The sequence below is a fragment of the Macrosteles quadrilineatus genome, unplaced genomic scaffold (assembly GCF_028750875.1).
Source record: "Macrosteles quadrilineatus isolate MER2022 unplaced genomic scaffold, UCM_ALF_1.0 Scaffold_9__3_contigs__length_116548681, whole genome shotgun sequence".
Taxonomy (NCBI): Eukaryota; Metazoa; Arthropoda; class Insecta; order Hemiptera; family Cicadellidae; genus Macrosteles; species Macrosteles quadrilineatus.
Window position 1 is genome coordinate 108930675 of NW_026542602.1, and position 23348 is coordinate 108954022.

General features: G+C 34.8%; 1 protein-coding gene across 2 annotated transcripts in view; it reads left to right on the top strand.

Moving 5' to 3' along the window:
- The first annotated feature begins 222 nt into the window (after nt 1-222).
- Nucleotides 223-23348, top strand: part of LOC129002209 (integrin beta-PS-like) — a 49385-nt gene continuing 26259 nt past the window's right edge. Inside the window, exons 1-2 of one of the 2 annotated variants that reach the window (XM_054429854.1) lie at nt 223-420; nt 23167-23313. In XM_054429854.1, coding sequence (XP_054285829.1) covers nt 23167-23313 — 147 coding nt within the window. In that variant the 5' untranslated portion in view covers nt 223-420. The remainder of the gene's footprint in view (nt 421-23166; nt 23314-23348) is intronic. The other variant, XM_054429853.1, reaches the window with a different exon arrangement.

Genomic DNA, 23348 nt, shown 5'->3' on the forward strand with positions numbered 1-23348 from the left:
TATAAACCTCACCTCTGGTTTAATTTGATAAAATTCTTTCGTATATATGCGCGTAATTCATTTATTCATTGTCAAGTGTTTATATAATCAATGATGCTATATTATACTTTTTGTGCAGAAATATCCTGTTCTCGCGCAACTATTATTGTTTTCCTGTCTGTCTCATAGAGCTCAGGCCATACCAACTGCGGTCTGCTAAAGTAACGGTAACCTAGCTCTCTGATTGGCCAAGAAATGCACCTCTACGTCACACACAATCGTCAAACAAGAGGTGTTGCCATATCCATTTCGGGAGATTTTGTTGTGACTCAATGAGGGGGTTATGAGTGAATGTGTGAATGTGCGGTATTTGTGAGGTGATAAATTAGGTTTAGTAAGTTTCATGTGTGGATTAGCCGAGCCAAAGGTGTAAAATTTAATGTAAGTAAAATCTTCTTTCATCTAAAATAGAATTAGTTGCATCAGTCAATGTTCTATTTTCAGATCTTTCAGTCATTGGACCATCCCACTTTTCTCGTAATGATCTCATGCAGACCTAAGTTTTATTTATTTGTCGTAAAATATAGGTCTACCAGTTAAACAGGTAGGGTATTTAACAAATTTCCGGGAAAGTAAACAACAATTAACTTAAGCTTGTGATGGGGAATAGCAAGTGACAATTTGAATGCAGGACTAAGCTACAGGAGAATAAAAACTAGCCTAACTAACTTACCGTTACCCTTAAGCTTAGGTCTTGACCTAACTTTTAAGTTAAGTTACTTAGGAGTAGAGCTGGAGCAAAGCCCCACTAGAAAAAAAAAGTTTTTCTAGTGGGGCCTTGGCTGGAGTGTGTATTGTCTGTTGTTTCTGACACTGATGTTCTCTTCAACTGATTAATAGCTTATTTTCATTTTCTCTTGCCAATGTAACCGTTGTCCAGTTTGATTTTGTAGTGCAGAGCTCTGAGTTGAAAAATAACCGAACTTGAGAAACAATAGGGTAGGCCTACTTAACTTAGGTACCCTACAGAAGTTTGGAACAAAGTGCAGCTATCTGTTTTTTGTGCTTTCCAAAAAGTCAACAGTGTACAATCATCAACGCTACTATTGTAAATCCCTCATGTGTAATATGCTTGATTCAAGCTGACCAATTTACTAAAGTGTAAATTTTGCATATTTTTAAAATTTTATTGATCAAAAATTGATGAATATCCTACATGAATGCAAGACTAGGAGTCTGTAATGGATTTGCAATAAAGCACCAGGTCACTACTCAATACATTCCTGGGTCACACTTCCATATCAGTTGGCACAAACAACCGAATGAAAATATCGATTATTCGATAGCCTATAGCCTATCGTTTGGTTAGTTAGGTTAGGTTAACCTTACCTTACCTTATTCAAAATCTTCCTCTAAAACAACAAAATATTATCTTGCGAGGAGCAAATACTAAAGCGAAACACAGTGGATGGCTGTCATGCATTCCTCTGAAAAAACTTAACTTAGATCTTTCTCCACTGCAGTTCAGAGATGCTCTTGCATTAAGATATGGGAAAACTCCTATACACCTCCCCTCTTCATGTGATGGCTGTGGCAAAAACTTCAATACGGAACATGCCCTTAACTGTCGCACAGGTGGTTTGATAGTAAGAAGACATAATGAGGTAAGGGATACCCTTGGAAGCTTGATGGAGAATTAAATAATTTTAGCTATGACATTAACTCATGGGGAAACTGTGTTCGAGAACCAATGATCTCTGAGCAAGGGTCATTTGATACTGCAGCACTAAAAGCAGACTTGGCTTGTAGGGGTGTATGGGAGTTTCAGACGGAAGCATTATTCGATGTACGTGTCGTTGACACTGATGCTCCGTTGTACTTGAACCTCCCATGTACGAAAAAGTGTTGGAGAATGAAGAAAGAGAGAAGAAGAAATATTTAACAATAACAGAAACCAGAAATTCATCTTTTACCCCACTAGTTACGTCTGTGGACGGAATGCTGGGCCTTGCTCAGAGCAATGGCAGAACGCCTAACAGAAAAATGGAAGAAACCTTACAGTTTAGTGATAAACTGGATAAGGGTAAAAACCATCTGTGCGACGTTAAGGGCCAGCAGCATGTGTCTAACGAGGACAAGGAAGAAGTGGAGGACCCTTAGAGAGTTTGAAGATGGGGCTGGAGTACCAGTTATTTATTAATTTAAATGGCAAATGTTTTATTATTTTTCCATGTCAAAATTAATTAGGCCTAATAAAGCATTAAAGTGTTTTGCTTTGTAAAAAAACCTTACCTTACTAACCAAACGATATAGGCCTATCGAATTAAACAATCAATATTACTCATTCGGTTGTTAAGTGCTTCAACAGATATGGAAGTGTAACATACCCCATTCCTGATCAGAATGAGGTCGCAAAGGCTAGAAGCATGCTAAGTGACTCAAATTTTAGCAAGGGTTACTGCAGTACCTATGCTGTGGAGGTAGCTATTTATCTTATAAACCGAAGTCCTATAAAAGCTGTTTTTGGAGTCGCTCCACAGGAGAAATGGACTGGATCGAAAGTGGACCTCAGTCACCCAGGGCCGCCCTCAAACCTCCGGCGCCCTTGCTGCCCGTTTTTAAAAGTGGGCCTGCAGTCACCTTAGAGTTTTTGGTTGCATAGGCTATGTGCATAATCCTAAGGAGAGAAGGACCAAATTGAACTATAAGAGTGTTCCTCACATTTTTGTAGGTTACAGTGGGAGGATGTCAAAGGTTACAAATTTGTCGACCATAAGTCTCCCTGTAGAGTGATTTATTCTAGAGATGTAAAGTTTTTCGAAAACATTTTATAATGATCGTGAAGAAAATAATGGTGGTGAAGAAAATAGTGGTGGTGAAACAGAACTGTACAACCAGTCGAGACCATAGTAAGCATCCAGACCCCCAAACTCGATGAACCTTACAGGAATCCTGAGGCAGAAGAGGAAAGCTTCATCCTCTATAAGTAGGTATCAACATTGTGCAAGATGATGGCGATGTTGGAACTGAAGAATCTTCTGAAGTTGATTTGAGAAATGAAGAGGAAGGTGTTAAAATTAATGTTGGTGGTAGGTACCCTCTAAGAGTAAGAAAACCTAATAATGTTTCCTGATTTTGTTACCTACATAGTTACCCGTGAGGATCTAGAGCCAAGTAGTTATCAAGAGGCAGTAGAAGATCCGAATAAGAATTTGTGGAAGTATACTATGGAGGAGGAGTATACCTCGTTGATTAAGAATAACACATGGACTCTTGTTGATCTACCTCAAGGTCAAAATGTTGTAAAATGTAAGTGGGTGGTAAAGACCGTAATGGAGTGATTGTGAAGCATAAGGCAAGACTGATAGCAAAGGATTTTACGCAAAAATATGGTGTTGACTATGAGGATACTTTCTCGCCAGTGGTAAGATTTGAAAGTTTGAGAGTTTTGTTTGCACTAGCTTTTAGGTTCAACTTATCCTCCATTGATCACCTAGATGTGTAACATGCGTTTTTTAAATGAAGAGTTGAAGGAAGGAAAATACGTCAACCGGAGGGTTTTGTAAAAAATTACTCAGAAAAAAAAGTTAAAAAGGCCATATATGGTTTTAAAAAGCAGGCATCGAAAGTGTGGAATGAAAAATGTGAAATTGTATTGCAAGAAATGGGGTTTACACAACTAGAGTTAGAACCCGTGTATCTTTGCACTGTTTACACAAGGCAAACTTGCTACCTATTATAGCTTTGTAAAAATCAAATGTATAGGACTACCTACAGTTAAAAGGATATTTTGAAATCAAGGATCTTGGTGATGTTAAAAATGTACTAGGCATGAGAATAACTAAGGAAAATTATATCCTGAGAATTGATCAAACAGCTTACATTGAGACAATTTTGACACGATTTGATATGATGGACTGTAATCCTGCCAACACATCTATGGAAGAAGGGCTAGACCCTAAAAAGCCAGAGGTAAGCAGTATCAACTTGCAGTATCAAGAGCTGATAGGCAGTCTTATGTATTTGTCAGTGAGTACAAGACCTAATACCGGTACGGTATCACTTTTAGTGTGACGAAATTGAGTCAGCATAACACCTGTCATTCTGAGGAGCACTTTAAGTATGCGCCAAACGTTTTTTAAGGTAGTTAAAGAGAACAAAATCTTATTGTACACAGCTGATGAAGAACCTCTAAATGGTTTTGTTGATGCCAGTCATGGAAACAACTTTGATGGGAAAAGTTTTACCGGATATGTTTTTAAACTGTGTGGAGGACCTGTGTCTTGGGGTAGTAAGAAACAGAGATGCATGACAAATTCCTCAACAGAGTCAGAGTATGTAGCAATGGTTCAGGCATGCAAGGAAGTAATGTTTCTGAAGCACTTGTTGGAAGAGCTAGGAATATTTCTTGAGCGTGTAAATTTGAATTGTGAAACAATGCCAGCAATAAAGATTTTACTGAAGAGAACAGTGAATGACAAGACCAAACAAATAATTCGTAAACAGCTATTTGTCAGGGACATAATCAAGAGAAAACTAGTTGTGCTAAATTACGTTCCAACTTCCAGTATGGTAGCTGACATTTTGGCCAAATCACTTGGTAAAATCAAGCATGATGGTTTGACTTGACCGACCTTGGTATTACCTCAATGAAGGATCAAGATTAAGGAGGGGTGTTGGAATTTGTAATCTTGATCCTCATTGCCTTCTTGGTCTTAAGTTTATGACAGCTGCCATGTGTTTGCTATGTTCAAACTTACTTCTACTATGGACTTAAGAAACCATACTTTGTTGTCATTTTATTATTATTAAGGATTATGTCTAAATTATTATAAAGGAAAATCAATTATAAAACAAGTTGAGTTTACCTACACATTAAATGTAATTTATTATTGTTACCAGTATTTTATTGTTATATTTTATTGATTTAGGTATATTTTGCCGTTTAGAAATTACATAGCCTAATAAAATGGTGCTGTTCTAACATAACCTTACCAAACCAAACCTCTAGAACGTTAACAAACTCCTTTTTAAAACGTTTTTATTAGCTCGCTTTCTTGTCCGGTACAAATTTTGAAATCAATTTTATACTAACTTCCCGACGAGCTAGAGACTAGGACTTGGAACATAGGCTAGCTCACAAATGGAAGACAATGCAATATTATATCATTTAGTTTTCATATTTCCCTTGGGCTACGCCCCATTGGCTTGTTTTTATTAAATCGCTTTCTTGCAAATTTTGATACTTCCCGATGAGCTAGAGATTTGAAATTTGAAACATAGCTCATAAATGGATGACAATGCAATATTATATCATTTAATTTTCATATTTCCCTTGGACTACGCCCCATGGGCTTGTTTTTGTTAGCTTGCTTTCCTACAAATTTTGATATCAATTTTAAACGAAGTTCCCGATGACCTAGAGACTTGAAACTTGAAATATAGCTCACAAATGGATGACAATGCAATATTATATCATTTAATTTTCATATTTCCCTTGGGCTACGCCCCTTTGGCTTCAAAATTTTCCATGTTTACATTTTAAAATAATGTAAACATATAAATTAATTTAAGTCAGCTGTAAATACTTAAATTTGACAGTTAGAAGAACAGAGGTTAAGAGGTACAGGTTCTGCTCCCGTGATATTCTAAAAATATAAAACAATAATTTCAAAGTTAAGATAAAACATCTGATTACAGATAATAAGGTTTTGGGTTTTGGTTATGTATTAAGAGGCTATATAAAATAGATTTAACATATTTACACATTAAAGACTAAAAACTAGAAAATAATTTATAAATAAAAATACTTTTTAAAAATGCCACGTTTTTAAACGCACTAAAAAGTATAAAATAATTTAAAAAATGTTTGAGAGAATAAATACTTGCAAGATTTAAAACGAAAAATGTGGGGCGCATGCAATAGATCATAATAGTTCAATAGGTGAAGTTAATTGTAAACCTGCATGCGCCCCACGTTTTTCGTTTTAAATCTTACAAGTATTTATTCTCTCAACATGTTATAAATTATTTTATACTTTTTAGTGCGTTTAAAAACGTAGCATTTTTAAAAAATATTTTTATTTATAAATTATTATGTCTGAAAAGGCATGTTAGGGAAAACATATTTCTCTATTCAATGATAATATTTTGTAATCAACGATGTTATTCGTCTCATCATCTATGTTACTCTCTTCACTTAACCTGAACTTAGCGTAGCAGCACTGTATTGGTTATGGTATTCTACTATTCTAGTTGTAGTGAAATGAAGTGTCGTCATTAGGCCTAATGCAGAATGCCGGTCAGAATCAGAGTTAGATCTTCCAGTCTCTTGTCGTGTGGTTGATAATAATCAGCTGTAGGCTTACTTCACCCACAGTTCATTCCACTTGTATATGTCATCCGTCCTACCTTGTTTATTCTAATGTTGTATATTTTTATGGCGATATCTTCAGTAATAATCATCAGCGGTGAAAAATAAAGGGAGGTCCCTTTATTTGGATTCAGGAGGTAAAAAACTATGAAGTAAGATATCAAATTAAAAGTTTGTTTGGAGGCACCTATAGTAAATAAATACCATTAAACGGTTTGAAGTAGGCATGTTGCTCTTCTTAAAGTATCTTACTATTGTTTTTGGGCAAAGCACCAGAATTACTGATTTTAAAAGACTACCTATTACAAGTGAAACTACTTACAGAAAAACTGTTACAAATGAACGCTCTTTAACATCACAATATGACAATTTGATGCTTCAATGACAGCTCAATTTACCTTTATTCAGATCACTGAACCAAAACCATCTTCAACCAAGAATTGTCCGGGTCACAAACTATATAATTGACATTCCCACCATTCCCACAGTAAAGTAAAACTTCATTCTTACGTATTGTTTAGTGGTAAAATTAGCCTACAGTATATAGTTTCAAAAATTTTCAAAGTTTTAGTTCTTACCTACTGTTTTCATCTGAACTTTGTAGTGTATAAATGCTCAAGTGTGAGTTGTTATTGATAAAAAATAGCCTATGCATACCGCCACATATGTCGTATGTTTAGCTTGTTCTAGAAGCTAGAGCGCTGATAACATACCAATGCACAACAATTAAGTGAAGTTTACTTATCCAGCTACTTTTTTAAAGCTTTCGGGAAAACTTAGTTGTCAACATTATTGAAAATGCTTTATTTATCTGATTTTAAAAACCTTGGCATCAATAATAAAGATACATTTCCTTCTACTAGAATCGTGAGAAGATATCATGAAAAAGTGAAATCAAATAAGAAAGAAAATACTTCTATTTTATTTTACTTTTATAAGCTGTTGGATGAATACTGTCAGTGTAGTTCTCTTCATGGGCTTCGATATATCAGACTTGCATCGATTCCAAGGCATGAAAGGTTTCTATGGCTGGGGATATTTGTTACTTGTTTAAGTTTAAGTGTAATAGTTGTGAAAAATGCTTATTTGACTAGCATGAACAATGAATTTCAGTTAGTATTTGAGCCAAGGAGCTTATCTATCGCAAAAATTCCATTTCCAGCTGTGCTGGTATGTTCTAACAACCCTGTGCGGAAGTCTTTTTATGATTTAGACAGTAAAAAGTACAATAACAAATTCAGGTATTTCAGCAAATTTGTTTGCTTGGAAAATATCCATACCTTTGCAGATGAGGTCAATATTACCATTGACGAAGAGTTTTTCGACTTTTTATTCGATGCAGCGATACCCTGCCAAAAATTGATCACTAACTGTTATTGGCGAAGTAAGAAAACAGATTGTTGCCGGTTATTTAAACCAATTGTTACCAGTTACGGGTTATGTTATGTATTCAACAGTCTGCCAGGGGAGATTGTAGTTAGACATTACAGACCGATGCCGGGGGAGATTTCCTATGATGAAAACCTACTCTACTGGGACCTAGAGAAAGGCTATCCACAGGAACTGAGACATAACTCTCTACTACGTCCATTTAGATCTAGAGTAAGAGGAATTGCAGGTGGATTGACATTTGATATTGCAGATCATAGAGAGGAGTGGCAAGAACAATGTTCTGGTCCGTACTCAGGCTTTAAGGCTTTTGTTCACTCGCCCGAAGGGTTTTCTGAGACCGAAGCTTTCATGCGTATTCCGACTGGTGAGCATTCTCATATCAAATTGACACCATTCTTAATATCTGCAGATGAGAGTTTAAGATCTGTTGATATAACGGACAGAGAGTGTTTATTTCAAGATGAGATACAATTGGAATATTTTAATTCTTACAGCGAGTCTGCGTGTCAGGTGGAGTGCTTCACTAAGACATCAATGCGTATCTGTGGATGTATGCCCTTCAATGCTCTCCGAATAATAGGAAGATATGGATACCCTTACTGTACAGATTCCTCACTAAGATGTTTACAGAGCATATATGATAATGTAAGCGATACCATTTTGAATGAAAGAGAGGATATATCAGATGTTAGAAGAGATTGCTACTGCATTCCTGGCTGTACTTGGCTGAACTTTGAATTAGAGAGTAGTTTTCAAAAATTTGGCAAAGTAAAAAATATTTTTGCATCTATTAAGCTTAAAAATAATACACAATACGATGACTTAGCTCGCCTGTCAGTGTATTTCAATGTTGATCAATTCAATGTAATCTCCCGAGTCAGAGTCTCAGATATGAGGGACACAGTCGCCAATTGCGGAGGATTGTTAGGATTATTGCTGGGATTCAGCTTCATGAGCTTTTTTGAAGTTATTTATTTTTTTATTTTCAAACCAGCCACAAAAATGACTAATTTATTAGTTGCAAAAATTGTGTCACGATGTAAATAATATGTTAAAGGCAGGTTCTTTTGGTGATGTGCATTTCTGTAACTGTAAATATATGTGAAAGAATTGGGTTTTAAAAATTGTTAGAATCCAAAAGTATTGCAATAAAGTTTAGGAACCAGAATTATTCTTTTTAACCACTTGTTCTAAATTTTTGTTTAAAACTGTCTTGACTGTGTTTTATTTTTCATAACCCCTATTACCTTCTTAGGTAGGAACAATATAAAACACGGTGAAGTGTTAATTCTCATATCCTTAATGCTTGACTAGGATCTGATTGTTGACACGTGTCTGATTTTTAAAACCAAAACGCTTGTGCTTTGATTCTGTACTGTATCAGGAGATACAGTTGAATGTCAATAGTTATACTTGGTACACAACATATTACAGTACCAGTAGCCTAGTATTTTTACCCTGTAACGGGCCGAGAAATTAAAATTACTAGTAAAAAAAAACTACTCTTTTTCGAATGTTATTTATTTCACTTTGTTAGAACATAACAGTTTTACAGTAGGCCTACTGTATTATAAATGTGAAGTAAAAATTAAATTCCCTACCCAGGTTGTGAGCATGTACCAGACAGATAGGTTGAATGGGATGTGTCAGAGTGTGTGTGTGTGTGTGGGTGAACAGGTTAAACCCACGGGTGCCCACCTTCCCACCCGGTCAGCACCCACACACCCAACCCGGGTACTCACACACTTACACCTGCATAGTGCATATGATGCCTTTACAACATCAAATCCTTTGGTTAGTGTTGGTTCCACTACTGTAAACCGTCATAGTCAATTGATGAGTAATACAAACTGATAATCTAAATTCTTCATTAAATTATTTAATACATTGATTTTTTGAATGTGGTAGGCCTAATTCTTAAATAATGGGTTATTTTTTTGTTTAGAGTACATTTTTATCATCAGGTACTTAATGCCTGTATGGACTGTTATTTGTATTTTGATTCTTTGTTTATTTAAGTTATTGGGGTTTTTGGACTTACTTCAAGCTTTGTATTGACCACATTTTACCTTATAGTGTAGTGATACATTTTGATTGTGCCTTTGCTAAGCTATCATCATAAAACTGAACTAGGCTAATATATCGTTATGATTTTCCACAAGGATTATTGTCTGAAGGAAAGAAAGGATGCATTTTCTGATAAACATCTTGAAGTACCAACCCTGTATCAGACAGACACTTAATGATGATTCACCCAGATAATTGCCACATTAGACTGGACAGGAAGGGAGGGTGTTAGTCTCCCTCATTGTTCTGCCACACAATAACTGTCCTAATTATCTGTCTTTTGATTGGACCATTGTCAACAGTGGAATGTGATATGTGTAGTGTATTTGACTTTTTTTCTATTATTTAATGAGGAGCTCATATTAGGCCAGTCAAATAGTACACTAGAAATCGCTAAAATCGCAAACACACGGCTAGTTCTGATTTTTTAATATATTGTTAGGACCACTACCAGTAGTGTATTTCCAAGTTTGCAGCTTCGAAAGACCTGTGCTAACTGCGTAGCACTCGATAAACCATGTAATTTTTACATGTATTTATTATTTTTAATTATATCTCCTAAACTATGAGGTTTTCATGAAACATGTAATCTACGTTTTTAAAGTAGATTACATTTTCTACAATTTGAGACCACAACCACCTCTGTAGGTGCAGTAGTTACCAAGGTACAACCCTCAAAAGATAGACAATTTTTCGTAAACAAATTAAATTTAAGAGTTTGCCAACTTTCATCGCCGAAATCGGAGAACATACTCATTTCCAGCTAAAGTTATTAGGAACAGATGTTTTAGTAAATTTAATTAGCTTTAATTTAAGGACAAAACGACGTCTCTGGGCCTGATAGTTCTCTCATAACGCTAATAAATAAAAATAATGGGAAAACTGTATTTTTCGCTAATGTGCTATCTTGAGTTAACGATAGGCTACGATAATAAGTCAAAATTTTGTGTGATTCTGGCAAATCGTAAGTGATGGGAGACCTCAAAAAATCTCAGTAGGAGTCAACACGTTTGTTGTGGTAGATGGGGGTTACTTATTGCACAAGGTGATATGGCATCGTAGCGACTCTACATATACTATTGGATTGTCGCAGGGTACGTCAGCTACACCATCAATCATTTCACACGGAACGTTGCTGTGGTGTGTTACGGATATCCTGAGGATGGGGCAGAAAAGAACACAAAAACTGCCGAACGCATAAGGCGCCATGATTCTCTGCCGTGCAACGAAGTAGTCTTTAAAGAGTCGACAATCATAAAAATGGCCCAGGAGAAGTTGCTGGCCAACGACAGAAACAAACGACAACTGATTTCTCTAATACGCTTCGTCTTCCAAATACAGGGAATTGAGACGAAGCAGGCAGTCAAGGATGCTGACTGCAACATCATCAAGTTGGCACTTGATAAAAGCACATCTTTTCAATCAGTGCTAATCATTGTTGAGGATGTTGACCTCCTCGTCATTCGCAATGGTTTGGGATCAGCCGTGAAGAACGTTTTTTCCCAGAAAAGTGGCAGAGGTAACTGTGGTCCCTTACAACATTCGTCAAACTCATTCAATCGTGGAGTTTTGAAAATCCCCTCCGGGTTCGAGTTATTTCTCCACACCTTCAGTGGGTGTGACACCACCTCTGCCGTTTGTGTGTATGGGAAAAATAAACTGTGGTGCGCCATCCAGAAATACCCTCAACTCATCATCACAGCTGAAGTGTTCCTCCAACCTAATTCAACCCACCAAGCCATCTCAGATGCGGGAGCGAAGTGCCTAGTAGGTCTGTACGGAGGATACTACACCGAGGACACCCTCCAGAGACTGCGCTACAAAATCTTTGTGAAAACAGCCGCTTCTTCGAAGGTTGACCTCGCCCGTTTGCCTCCAACAGATGGTGCAAAATTCCATGTCTTCCGAACTTACCACCAAGTTCAGATGTGGTTTGGGGTGGAAAAAGATGCCACTCAAAGGGGATGGAAGAAGACAGATCAGGGGCTCATTCCAATAACAATGATTAAGTGGCGCCCCTCCCTTCTAACATTTATCTCATGCGGGTGCAAGATAGGCTGTAGCGGAGGTGGCTGTACCTGCCTGAATGCTCGGCACTTTGCTTTGCAAATTTCGCTCCGGTGTCTCTAGCCAAGATGGCACCGTGATTCAGATTGCCGAAGAAGAAGATGACGACGATGTCGACGATCCACTACCTATTTTTCAAACTGAATCGGACAATTTTGAACCACCCAGGAAGCGGACAGTTGAACTATTTTAACCCAACAATATCTCTTGTATTAATGCATGTTATATTCATTTTAAATACTGTACATTATTAATAGGCTAAATATATATTTATTTTGGATGAAAATGGGTTTTTATTTCTCCTCAAACCATCGTGATAACTCAACTAAAGCAAATTTTCAAAAAGAATGTTATTTTCTCATATTTTATATATCTTAGCATTGCGAAAAAGCCTCCATGCCAACATATATTATTGTTCTATGCTTAAATTAAGACTCATAAGATTTATTACAAGATCTTTTCCAATGGCTTTTCTTATTAACACGTTGACTGCGCGCGCCGACTTTACAGGCGCGGGCGAAGCCCCGGCGCGCTACCGAATCAGTGAACGCAATTGGCATTCAAATATTTCAGTCTGACGAATCACAAAAGAGCAGTGGTGACTGTGCTGTGCTGTGATAGGTATTTTCACTGATTTCGGGGCTGGAAGTTGACCAAACCTTAACATGTTACTTTTTAGGAAAGCATTTCCAATTTTTGGAGTGACATAAAATTTTACTTGCTGAATTATATGTAAAGATTATTATGGTTGCCTAGCAATAACTAAAGATAACACCATTAGCGAAAATTAAATTTTCCCATGATTTTATTTATTAGCGTTATGCGAGAACTATCTGGTCTAGAGACGTCGTTCTGTGCTTAAATTAAAGCTAATTAAATTTACTAAAACATCTGTTCCTAATAACTTAAGCTGTAAATGAGTATTTTCTCCAATTTCGGTGTTGAAAGTTGATCAACTCTTAAAATTTAATTTATTTAAGAAAAAAGCCTATCCTTGAGGGTTGTATCTTGGTAACTACTGTACCTACAGAGCTGGTTCTAGTCTCAAATTGTAGATAATTTCATATACTTTAAAAACGTAACTTACATGTTTTATGCAAAACTCATATTTTAGGAGATATAGTGAAACAAACTAAACAAATGCGAAAATTAGGTGGTTTTTCGAGTGCTACGCTTTAAGCACAGGTCTTTCGAAGCTGCAAACTTGGATATATACTACTGGTAGTGTCCCTAACAACATATTAAAAAATCAGAACTAGCCAATAGTTTGCGATTTTAATGTACTATATGACTGGCCTATATGGTTTGTACTGAAATTTTCACTTGCTTGTTTATAGTTGCAAAATCTTTAAACATGCTACAAGACCAGCAGGTTTGGTTTTATTAAATACTAGCAGAGTACCCGTCCTTCGTACGGGATTGGCATATAAGTATAAAATGCTTAGTACAGTTGTACTCAAGCTTTGCATTTGCAATGGGGGAGGACACAGTATAATAAAATTTGCTTCTTTAAATTTACGGTATACTATAGTATTACACTTCTACCATAGCCATAATGTTCTACTACTTCACCCAAACAACAGAAAAAAATAAATTATTAAAGATTCACAAAATATGACAAATTATTCGTGAAATTAAAAACATAAACATAACTGCAAACAGACAGTTGTTCTCATTGCGTATCACAGTTTTTTTGTTGCTGCTTAGGTCAAATTAGCTGGTTTCATAAATGAAAAAAATAATGGTGCTGCACCCTGTTGGTAAATCTTATAACTTTTAATGTGTTTGCATATCATAGAACCAACCTTTTTGGTCGAAACAGCTGACTAAATTCTTTAATTACATTTTAATATGAGTACTCATAACAAGGTTAACATGGGAAACTCCAGAGCCACTGGGGCGGAGCCCAAAAGGATTTTTGAGATAAGAATATGCCTATATGTTAATCGCAAACGTGAGCTATCATTATGCCAAATTGCTGCCCAATCCGTCGAGTAATTAATGCGTGATTGAACTTCAAACAAACAAACAAATAAACAAACAAACACACAAACTTTCACATTTATAATATTAGTAAGATTATTGTTTATGTTTATATTGTCCTTCCCTTTCACCTCTCATGTTGAGTCAGTCAAACTATATCTGTTCCTATGGATTCTTTGCCTACCGTACTTATTAAATGGTCTTCAGCAACACATTATAATGCAATAAAAAATAGTAAATATATTTATTCCCTACGGAAAATTGCCAATACACACATGAAATTACAAAAAGTGATATGCAATGATACCTATAGTGAAGTAGAACAGTTTGACATTAACCAGAGATAACAATAAATAACAAAGCTAGACATATCAAGAGTTAAAAAAATACCCCCGCTGCAGCAAACCTGCAGACTAAGCAAATTTCCATTTGCCTGAATGGATTTTAAATTAAATCTATTTAAATAACATTAAGTTTAACAAGTAGGCTCTACCTTAACGTATGTCTTTTAGTAAAATATGAGTAGCTTAGTAAAAAAATTTGCCAAGTTTGATCAATATATTTTCTTAAACAAGCAAACTACAACATTTTACAATATTTTCCATAACAATAACATGACAATTTTTAATTTGCTATTTTTTAAATTTTCTCCGTAACCAATAACCTTACAAAAAGACTTTGACATACCAAATTATTTGTTTTTTTTAAGTTCTTTAAAATGGTTTAGAGAGAAATTGGGAAATTATGTGTTTTGAGGGTCAAAAATAAGATAAACTAATTTTCATTCCGTAAACCCCTGTTCCCAAAGTTTGATCATGCAGGTTCGCGAACTCATTCAAGTTTATCCAGCCTTATACCTTCAAACCAAATTTAATCTAAATCACTAATTCAGACAAAGTTACTCAAGTTATTGCGTTCATGGACGTATATATAATATAATATATATATATAAATATGAAGGAATAGTGTTTTTGGCCTCTAGCGACATCAAAATGAAAAATTTTATCGGCCCTGGCTCCAGGTCTTACCTTGCCACCTCGGTAATAGCTAGGTACTTTTCCCTATAGGGAAATTCGCTATAACTTGGTAAATAACAATAATTTAACTAACAATAAATTAATAAAAATAAATTAACAGCATTAAATTAACAAGAGGAAAAACAATAACAATGTTGTGACTGACAATTGTGAAGCTAGAGAATAGTGGTAACAATATTATAAACAAAAATGCTACAAGCAAGACAGAGAAATTGTGGTATGTGATGAGAACAGGAACTAGAAACTAAAAATAACAAAGCAGAAAAAATCAGGAAATATTTAGATTATAATGTAGGCCCTATTGTAAATAATACTTTGACAGATAAATAGAAAATAGTTACTGCAGCCAAGGTTGTATTCCTACAAGGAACTGTTAAAAAATTTTGATTTTAAGATCAAGTTTGTCATTTTCCTGTTGCAGCTGATAAGGTTGCTGTGTGTTTAGCAGTGTACGTATTTGTTCTGTTTATCCTATTGAGCAACTGAGCCCGTGTCGAAAACACAGGTTTGATAAGAGCCCCTCCCTGTTTGGAAGACAGTTAGGCTATGTCTTAAACTCTCATTATGTTGTGACTTCAAACTGTCACAGTTTGTAATAGCTGTAGATTCTTTGCTTAGTGTGAAGAACACATAATTCTGCTATTATTTATGTAGCCTACTAAATTACAGGATGAGAAAATGAGAACATGCATAGCAGCAAGGTTCTGTGGAGTTTGTTTAGAAAACACACTACTCCACTGTGTGATTGTCAAAAAACTCTAGCCTATTTAGCCTGTTTTTTTTTCTTAAAATTTGAATTTACGCAATTCAATGAACTGAGTGACTGAAAAATTAGATAATTTTATTGAGAAACAAAAGCAGTAAATTTGCACTCTTTGCAATTTTTGAATGCTTCTTAGGTTGACTATATATATGATGTATATGATATATAATGATCATTGACTATATATACCTGTAGTATATATTCTTTATTATTGTGTTTCAAACTTTGTTTCCTAATACGGAGAAATTTGGTATAAACATGTAAACCTACGTTTATTTGAATGAGTTCGCGAACCAGCATGATCGGACTATAGGAGTAGGGGTTTATGGTGGGTTTTACGGGGTAAAAATTGGTTTCCCCCAATTTTTACCATGGAAAAAACATAAAATTTAGCAATTTCTTTCCAAACCATTTTTAGAGCCTAAATAACTAATAATTTAGTATATTGAACCGTTATTATGCACCTAGTGGTTATGGAGTAAATTAAAAAAATTGTAGCCTAAATTTAAATTCCCATCTTATTCTTATGGAGAGTAAGACAACTGTTATAGTTTGCTTGTTCATGATCACATCTTTTGATGAAATTCGGAAAATGCATTTATTTCATATAAAATAATTACGGTAACATTAAAAAAAAAACACATTTTACCCTCCTTGTTGCATCAAACCTAAGTATACTTGTTAAACTAATGCTATTTAAATAGAGAATAAATGTGTGATATTTTAAAAGAGAAATTTTAGTGTTAATCCAATCAGGCAAATGGAAATTCACTTAGTCTTCAGGTTTGCTGTGGTGAGGGTATTTACACTATCAATGAAATTTAAAACATTCTAAATGTAAGCGATTCGGTTTGTAGAACTGTAGCTGTATCTGACTCAATTACACCAATTAAAGATAATTTGCTGAATTAGATTGATTGGCCATAAGTGAATCAAGCCCAAATTAAAGTTACAGTTTACTCTCAAAAATATTTTCAAGCATAGGTTTAGCTTTTTTTTTAAAGATTTTTGAAAAAGTTGCATTCAATCAAATGCCCTATATTCTAGATTCTAATAACTTATTATATTGGACAGTTTGGTTTTAGAAAATTCGAAGTACAGTACCACTTCCACTGTGGATCATTTTGCAAATTCAATAACACAGAGCTTGGATGGGTCAGTATTCTATGATCCATCCAAGGCCTTTGATAGTGTGCACCAACATAAATTATTTTCCTAGAAATGGTTGAATTTTTGTTTGGAAAGAATTTTATAGGCTAGTATTTATTAGTTTCTTAAAGCGAAATCAACGTGGATTTTTTGTTCTTGTTAGTATGTATTTACCATAGGCCAGTTTATTTTAGTATAGTTTGACAATGTCACCTGTTTTGTCTAGCTGTGCCAGAGCATGGTAAAAAACCTGTTTTGTGACATTAAAGATGACTGACTTATTTTTCTGCGATATTTAGGTAGCCATGCACTATAGGTGTTTCATAGTAGGTCTATTTTGTATATTGAATAAGAAATTAGTAGGCTACCCAATTGTTGTCGGAAAAATTGCCAGTGCCAAACATTTTAAATCAAAGTTGACAAATGTATGAGATTTAGGAATGATATCTTTAGCGAGCATGCACCTTGTAAATGTTTTTCAAGAAACCTCTACTGTGATAAAAAAAGTTTTTAAACAATCATTATAAGCCTATTTATTATTATACTACCAACATTAACAAAAATGTGCATTTTCAATCATGGTTTGAGTGGCAATGTGAACCAGATGGTGTTGTAGTAGGGGAGGGGAGGGGCAGTCTGACTGAGAGAGATGGAGAATGTAGAGGGAGAGGGAACAATTGAAGTCAACATGTGTGGGACTCATCTGGAAGTAGGAATGTAAGACATGCCTGACTTTTGATCCTGGAGTTGGAGGTTATCTGTTCATTGTTAACATCATTTTTAAAAACATCCGTGATCCCTCAAAAACTGTTAACAAAAATATCCTTGATTATATACATACAAATATTTGTATTTTATGGTGTTATTCGTTACTATTAAAGTAACTTACTACTACACAGTATATTTATTTTATTTTGTTTTTTACTCAGTTTAACTTAATTAATTTTAAGTTATATGATAAAAGACCTAGTAATCCTAATACGAGCTTTGTCTGTTTGTCAGTCTGTAATATATATCTTGAAATCCAGCTTATGGATTTTAATTACATTTTGGAATTATAGACTTATGGGCCTAAAAACCTGATTGACAACATCCACTACCTCAGGAAAATTCTTATTTCGCTACACAACTCATTTTAAAATTTAACATTGGCCTTATGAGCTGCCAAGTAACCATGTTGGTTTAACAAAATAACAAGAAAGATGTAAACAAAAGACCTGTCACATGTGTTTATAACAAGTCATCCACAGTAGGCCTACAAGCAAATTACAAAATATGGTACAAAGGGAAAACCATTAGTTGTAACTATTGAGCAAGGACTACACCATAGATTACTTGATGTTCGGGAAAAAAGTTATAGAAAATATTTATAGAAATTATAAAATGTCTTTTATTTCATGTTTCTAAAGTAACAATCATTTGTTTTATTCTGTTCAATAAATACGTTTACAGCTGTGTCTCATAATGTAACTGTAAAACTCATAATGTATTGCTGTTCTTTTCGTGATTTTGTGAAGGTTTTTCAAAAATCTGTATTCAATAAATTCATGTGTATCAATAGTCCTAAAAAAATATTATACATGGTATTTTCCAATCATGCTCGGTTTGTGATACAATTGGTAAAACAAAAAGCTTAATATGGTGCTTTTTATATACAAAACGGCCATACCGGGTGGTGATCAATTACTGGTGCACTAAGCCTATTTATAAAATAGTAAAAATCTATTATAATCCTTTTTACAGTAAATATGTAAAGTTTATAAACAAACAATATTTAAATAATCTGGACTTTGCTAAAAACTTTTAGGAATCAAAGTCTTACCAAACCATGGAGAGGAATAAGACTGGAGTAAAATGAATGACTACGCATGGATGAATATTTTGCTTAAGTTATAATGTGAGTCAGTAACATAAGCTTGAGTCAGCCCTGCTATATATAGACTTGGCTGTTACGTCATTGCCCCTCTGCTAGGACTCTTGGAAATGTTTATTAGCAAAGCCTCAACTCAGTATGTAATAAATGTTTAGTTTATTATTAGGGTTCAGAAATAAATTGAGTTGAAAACATTGAAAACTGATTTTCGCTTGACATAATATCATATTATAGCCTGTATATAAGAAAGTAAAATATTTAATCGTTAATGTACTGTAGTTAGATAAATATTATATTAATACACTTGATGGACATGGCTAGGCAGTCCTAGAGCCCTGAATGCAAATCTTGCCAATTGCTAATGCCAATAGATTTTAGCAAATAATGCAGTAACTCTGTGATATAGAGCTTACCCCCAGATAAGTAAGATACAGATGATACAAGCTCATGGGACAACCATGCACTTTTAGCTCTGGTATGTTGGAGTGGAAATGTACTAATATCGAGCAAGGAAGAGCCCGAAAACGATGGCCACATAGCATAGAGCGTGATCTCTGTAGTATAATTTGGCGAGGAAGAAAAGGAGAACGGAAGGGGATATGACAAATAGAATTGGCTCTAGACACCAGCGACTGGTGCTAGACACCTCTTAAGTGAACCATTGAATGTTTCATTGTTCTTACTTTTCTATTGCTTACACTATAGCTATGTAGAAAATTGCAAATTACTGTAGGTCTATACATTTCCTAGGTGAAAATTAGTGATGGGATAACCGAATGGTTTCCATGACCGAATAATCAATCAGTTATTTTTTGCGTCATTCGGTTATTTTTAGTTGAATGAATCACCGAATCAATTTTAGTTATTATTCACTATCACAAACTACAACTAATTTTTATCCCATGGGAAACTGAATTGCATTTAGTCTTTTAGCGTCAATCGGTGATTTTTAGTCAAACGAATCGCCGAATAAATTTTAGTTACTTGATATTGTGACAAACTAAATCAACTAAATAACTAAATCACCGAATCGCACGGTAAGACTAATTTAACCGAACCAGGATAAAATAACCGAATTAGTCTATTCAGCATCAATAACCGATTGATTCGGTTATTTTCATTCGGTGATTCCCACCACTAGTGAAAATAACTTTTTCTGAATTAAGCTTCCTTCAATGAAATCAATATAGTCAAATCAATTTAATTATCAATTATTTACAAAATAATTAATTACAGTGAAAGCTTTTGTGATGCTAAACTTCAATTCCCTAAAAATATGTGGTTATGATGAGAGGAAGCAAACATTAAAATTTATTGGCATTTGCATGCCACACCCTTTATTGACTAGCTCAGCGATGTAGGTACAGCAATAAATATTCTCTGCAATTTTGTTACAGGGTAAACAAATAACTTTATTATTGAACCTATTGATAAAATCAAATTTTAAACTGCCCCACAAATTATTGAATCAAATACAATAGGAGGAATAGGACATAGTGTAAAATTAAGTGATGGTGTGTTTATTATATCATGATAACATTGATAAAAGGAAATACTTAGTAGCATATTATGGCAATCAATAATGATGCTAGGTGATACCATAGAATAAACACACTTCCTTATTTGTGGGCCAGCTGCAGACAATCACAATGTTCCACCAGTTATGTTGTGGAAATTTTGCTGTTTTTTTATTCTTCTCATTTAACCCATTTCAAAATTACTTAAACCAAATAAACAATATAAAATTATATACATTTGCTAGTCCAGGAGTATTACAACCTAAAGGGCAAAGAAGGATTCCACCCAACAATTATAGAAAAACATCAGGTCGATATCAGCATACTCCGCCAATAACACCAAACATAAACTCATGTTCGATGAGATGTTGTGTGTACTATTCAAAATTAATGGTGATACTAGAGAACTGTTTTAACAATTTTTAAAAAGGGCAACTATTTTTTTCAAATTCTGCAATCATATCTCTTTGGAGAGCACATAAAACTACCACACAGTAAAATACATTACAAAAAATATTAGTACTAAAACACAATAAACATTCCCTTTTTTGTTGTGAACTTATTTGCAAGATTTTTCAATAGGTAGTTATTTGTGTAACTAGTGTGCCAAGTGGCACTTTGCTAGTGTTACACATTACATTTTCCTTCAGTTACTATAAAGCATATAAGTAATTAGTATTTCAAACACTATACAACACGTTTTTAGATTAGGTTATCTCCAAGTATTGAACAAAATGGGAAACACAGCTAATTGTAGTCGTATTATCTGTGTTGCCAACTTGTTTTTATGGGTACCGATACACGTATTATGTGCCTAATAAAGATTAAAAGCACACTGTTATGTGTTGTTTGGTTGGAATACTGGATTGCAGAAAAAAATGAGTGTAGTAAATGTAGCAATTAGCTTCTTTGTATGCTATAATCAGTCCAAGGAGCCCACTTTGTCAGGTAACTTTAGGGGGAAAAAATAATTCAAGTTAGTACAGTATTATTAATAAATCTTGTCATTCCTATGTTTGTAAATCAGTGTATTTGTTTGAGTATCCTCAAATCCAAGGTTTGTTGGTTCAATCCTAAACAATGTCAATTTTGGACGTGAGTAACACCATAGGGCTATCAATCAATGACAATATACAAAAGGTCAATCAATGTTAGATGTCAAACTAGACCAGAGCTGGGACAGTTCACCTACAAATAACATAAACAATGGCAATGTAGTTAACACACTGAATAATTGAGAAAATCGTCATTGATACAGTAAGTGGTAGTTTCACACTGAGACTGTGGCTGCAAGCGGTGACCCACTGACAAGCCAGACGGCAGTTTGGTAGTCAAGGTCATGTCTTCCCTATATGGCCTGACAAGGTATGGCACTCCTCATACTGTACCTGAGTACCTCGAGCATGTTATACAAATTGTATGTGAATGTCTTGTAAACAGTTTTAACCACTATATTCGTAGTGTTGTATTAAATATATTGAAAAGAGGTCAAATCTTAAAAATAATATTCTCATCAATTTTGGAATATAACAAATTTGTTCTTAACATTTTCTCCCCCCCCTCCCAAAAAAAAAAAAAAAATATATATATGTGTGTGTGTGCGGATATAAAAAGGAGAACTTCATCAGTTAAAAGATCAATAAAAAAAAAATTATCTCACTCCATTCAATACCCATCCTACACTCATATTTGTCAGTTCAAATATGCCTACTTGTGATGATATGGTACAAGGAGACCCTTCCCCAAATCGCTCATTGTAGATTTCAAAATTCATCTCTGAACCATAAGCAATATTGTAACAATATTGCCCTTTACCCTGTTATTTCTATTGTAGAACTAATACCATAAAGAATATAATTTTGGAACAAACCATAATCATGTTTCAGTTATCAAAAAAAGTTGTTATTTAACATATCCATTAACTCCAACTCACAATGAGAGAATGTGCATAAACATTCTCCCATCAAAAGAAAATCATCAACAATATAATCTAAGCATACAAACAAAGAATAAAAAGTGAACAAATTCTAAAGTAGGCATTTAATACACATTATAGGTGGTTGTTGTCGCGGACTTAGATGCAAAGTTGCTTTGGTTTGTTCACCGGCATATCCACAATCACTCGAGGGGTTTGAGTAGCTTACTCTTCAAGGGTTTATTTATTGTTACCAATAAAAACACTTTCAACAAAAAATAACACAAGTACCATTTGGTCTTAAAATAAGATTTGGAAATTCCAGTCTGCTGGCCGATGTGGATGTCACATGTGTTGTCTTGTGTGGGTTGTCCTACATTTGCATTGGCAGCTCTGGTAGATCATTGTATTTTGTCTGACATTTTTTTTTCTCGTATTTACGCCAGTGGCATTTTTGTAATAAAGTCAAACACTTTTAAGGGAACATCAGGACCTACAATTGGAGGCTCATAAGGTTAAGAACAAACCTATCCTAAAAGTCGATAAGAGAGCCTAGGAGCGTGATGGACTGCAAATTTATGGCAGCAAAGTAGCAGCAGATCATCTCACTACATCCTCACACTCACCATGCATTCATAGCAATTTAAAATGCATCCAAGTGTGTGTCACTGTCTCGAAGAATTTATTCATTGATTGTTAAAATCCTGCTACAGCCAATGCTAATATTTTTCTGTACTTTTCATTCTTCTGTACAGGCTTCACTTCACTTCAGACTTGCTTCATGCTTAAAAGGCTTCACTCTCAGGTTTGTGTATTTAGGCAAATACCAGGTCAATAAAGGCTGCCAACCTCTTTAAAAATTCCGTTATACACAATATTTTCTACATCACACTTAATGTATTCTGTATGAGACAATGTATTCAATATGTCCAAACATATTCTATACTACCTGATGCATTGTATGGCCAAAGTCATGATGTATGTTGCATGACATAATGTATTCTGTTTGACCCAATACACTCCACATGACATGATGTTTATTTTTTTACAGATGGAGGTTAGACTGTGGCTCTTATTTGTGCTGGGCTCTGCGGCGGCACAGCAAGCAGAGAAGCTAACACAGAACCCTTGTACAGTGAAGCAGACCTGCCACGAGTGTATACAGACTCCTACCTGCGCCTGGTGCTCACAGCCCACGGTAAACTCTCTATCCTGTCAAACTACGGATAAGAA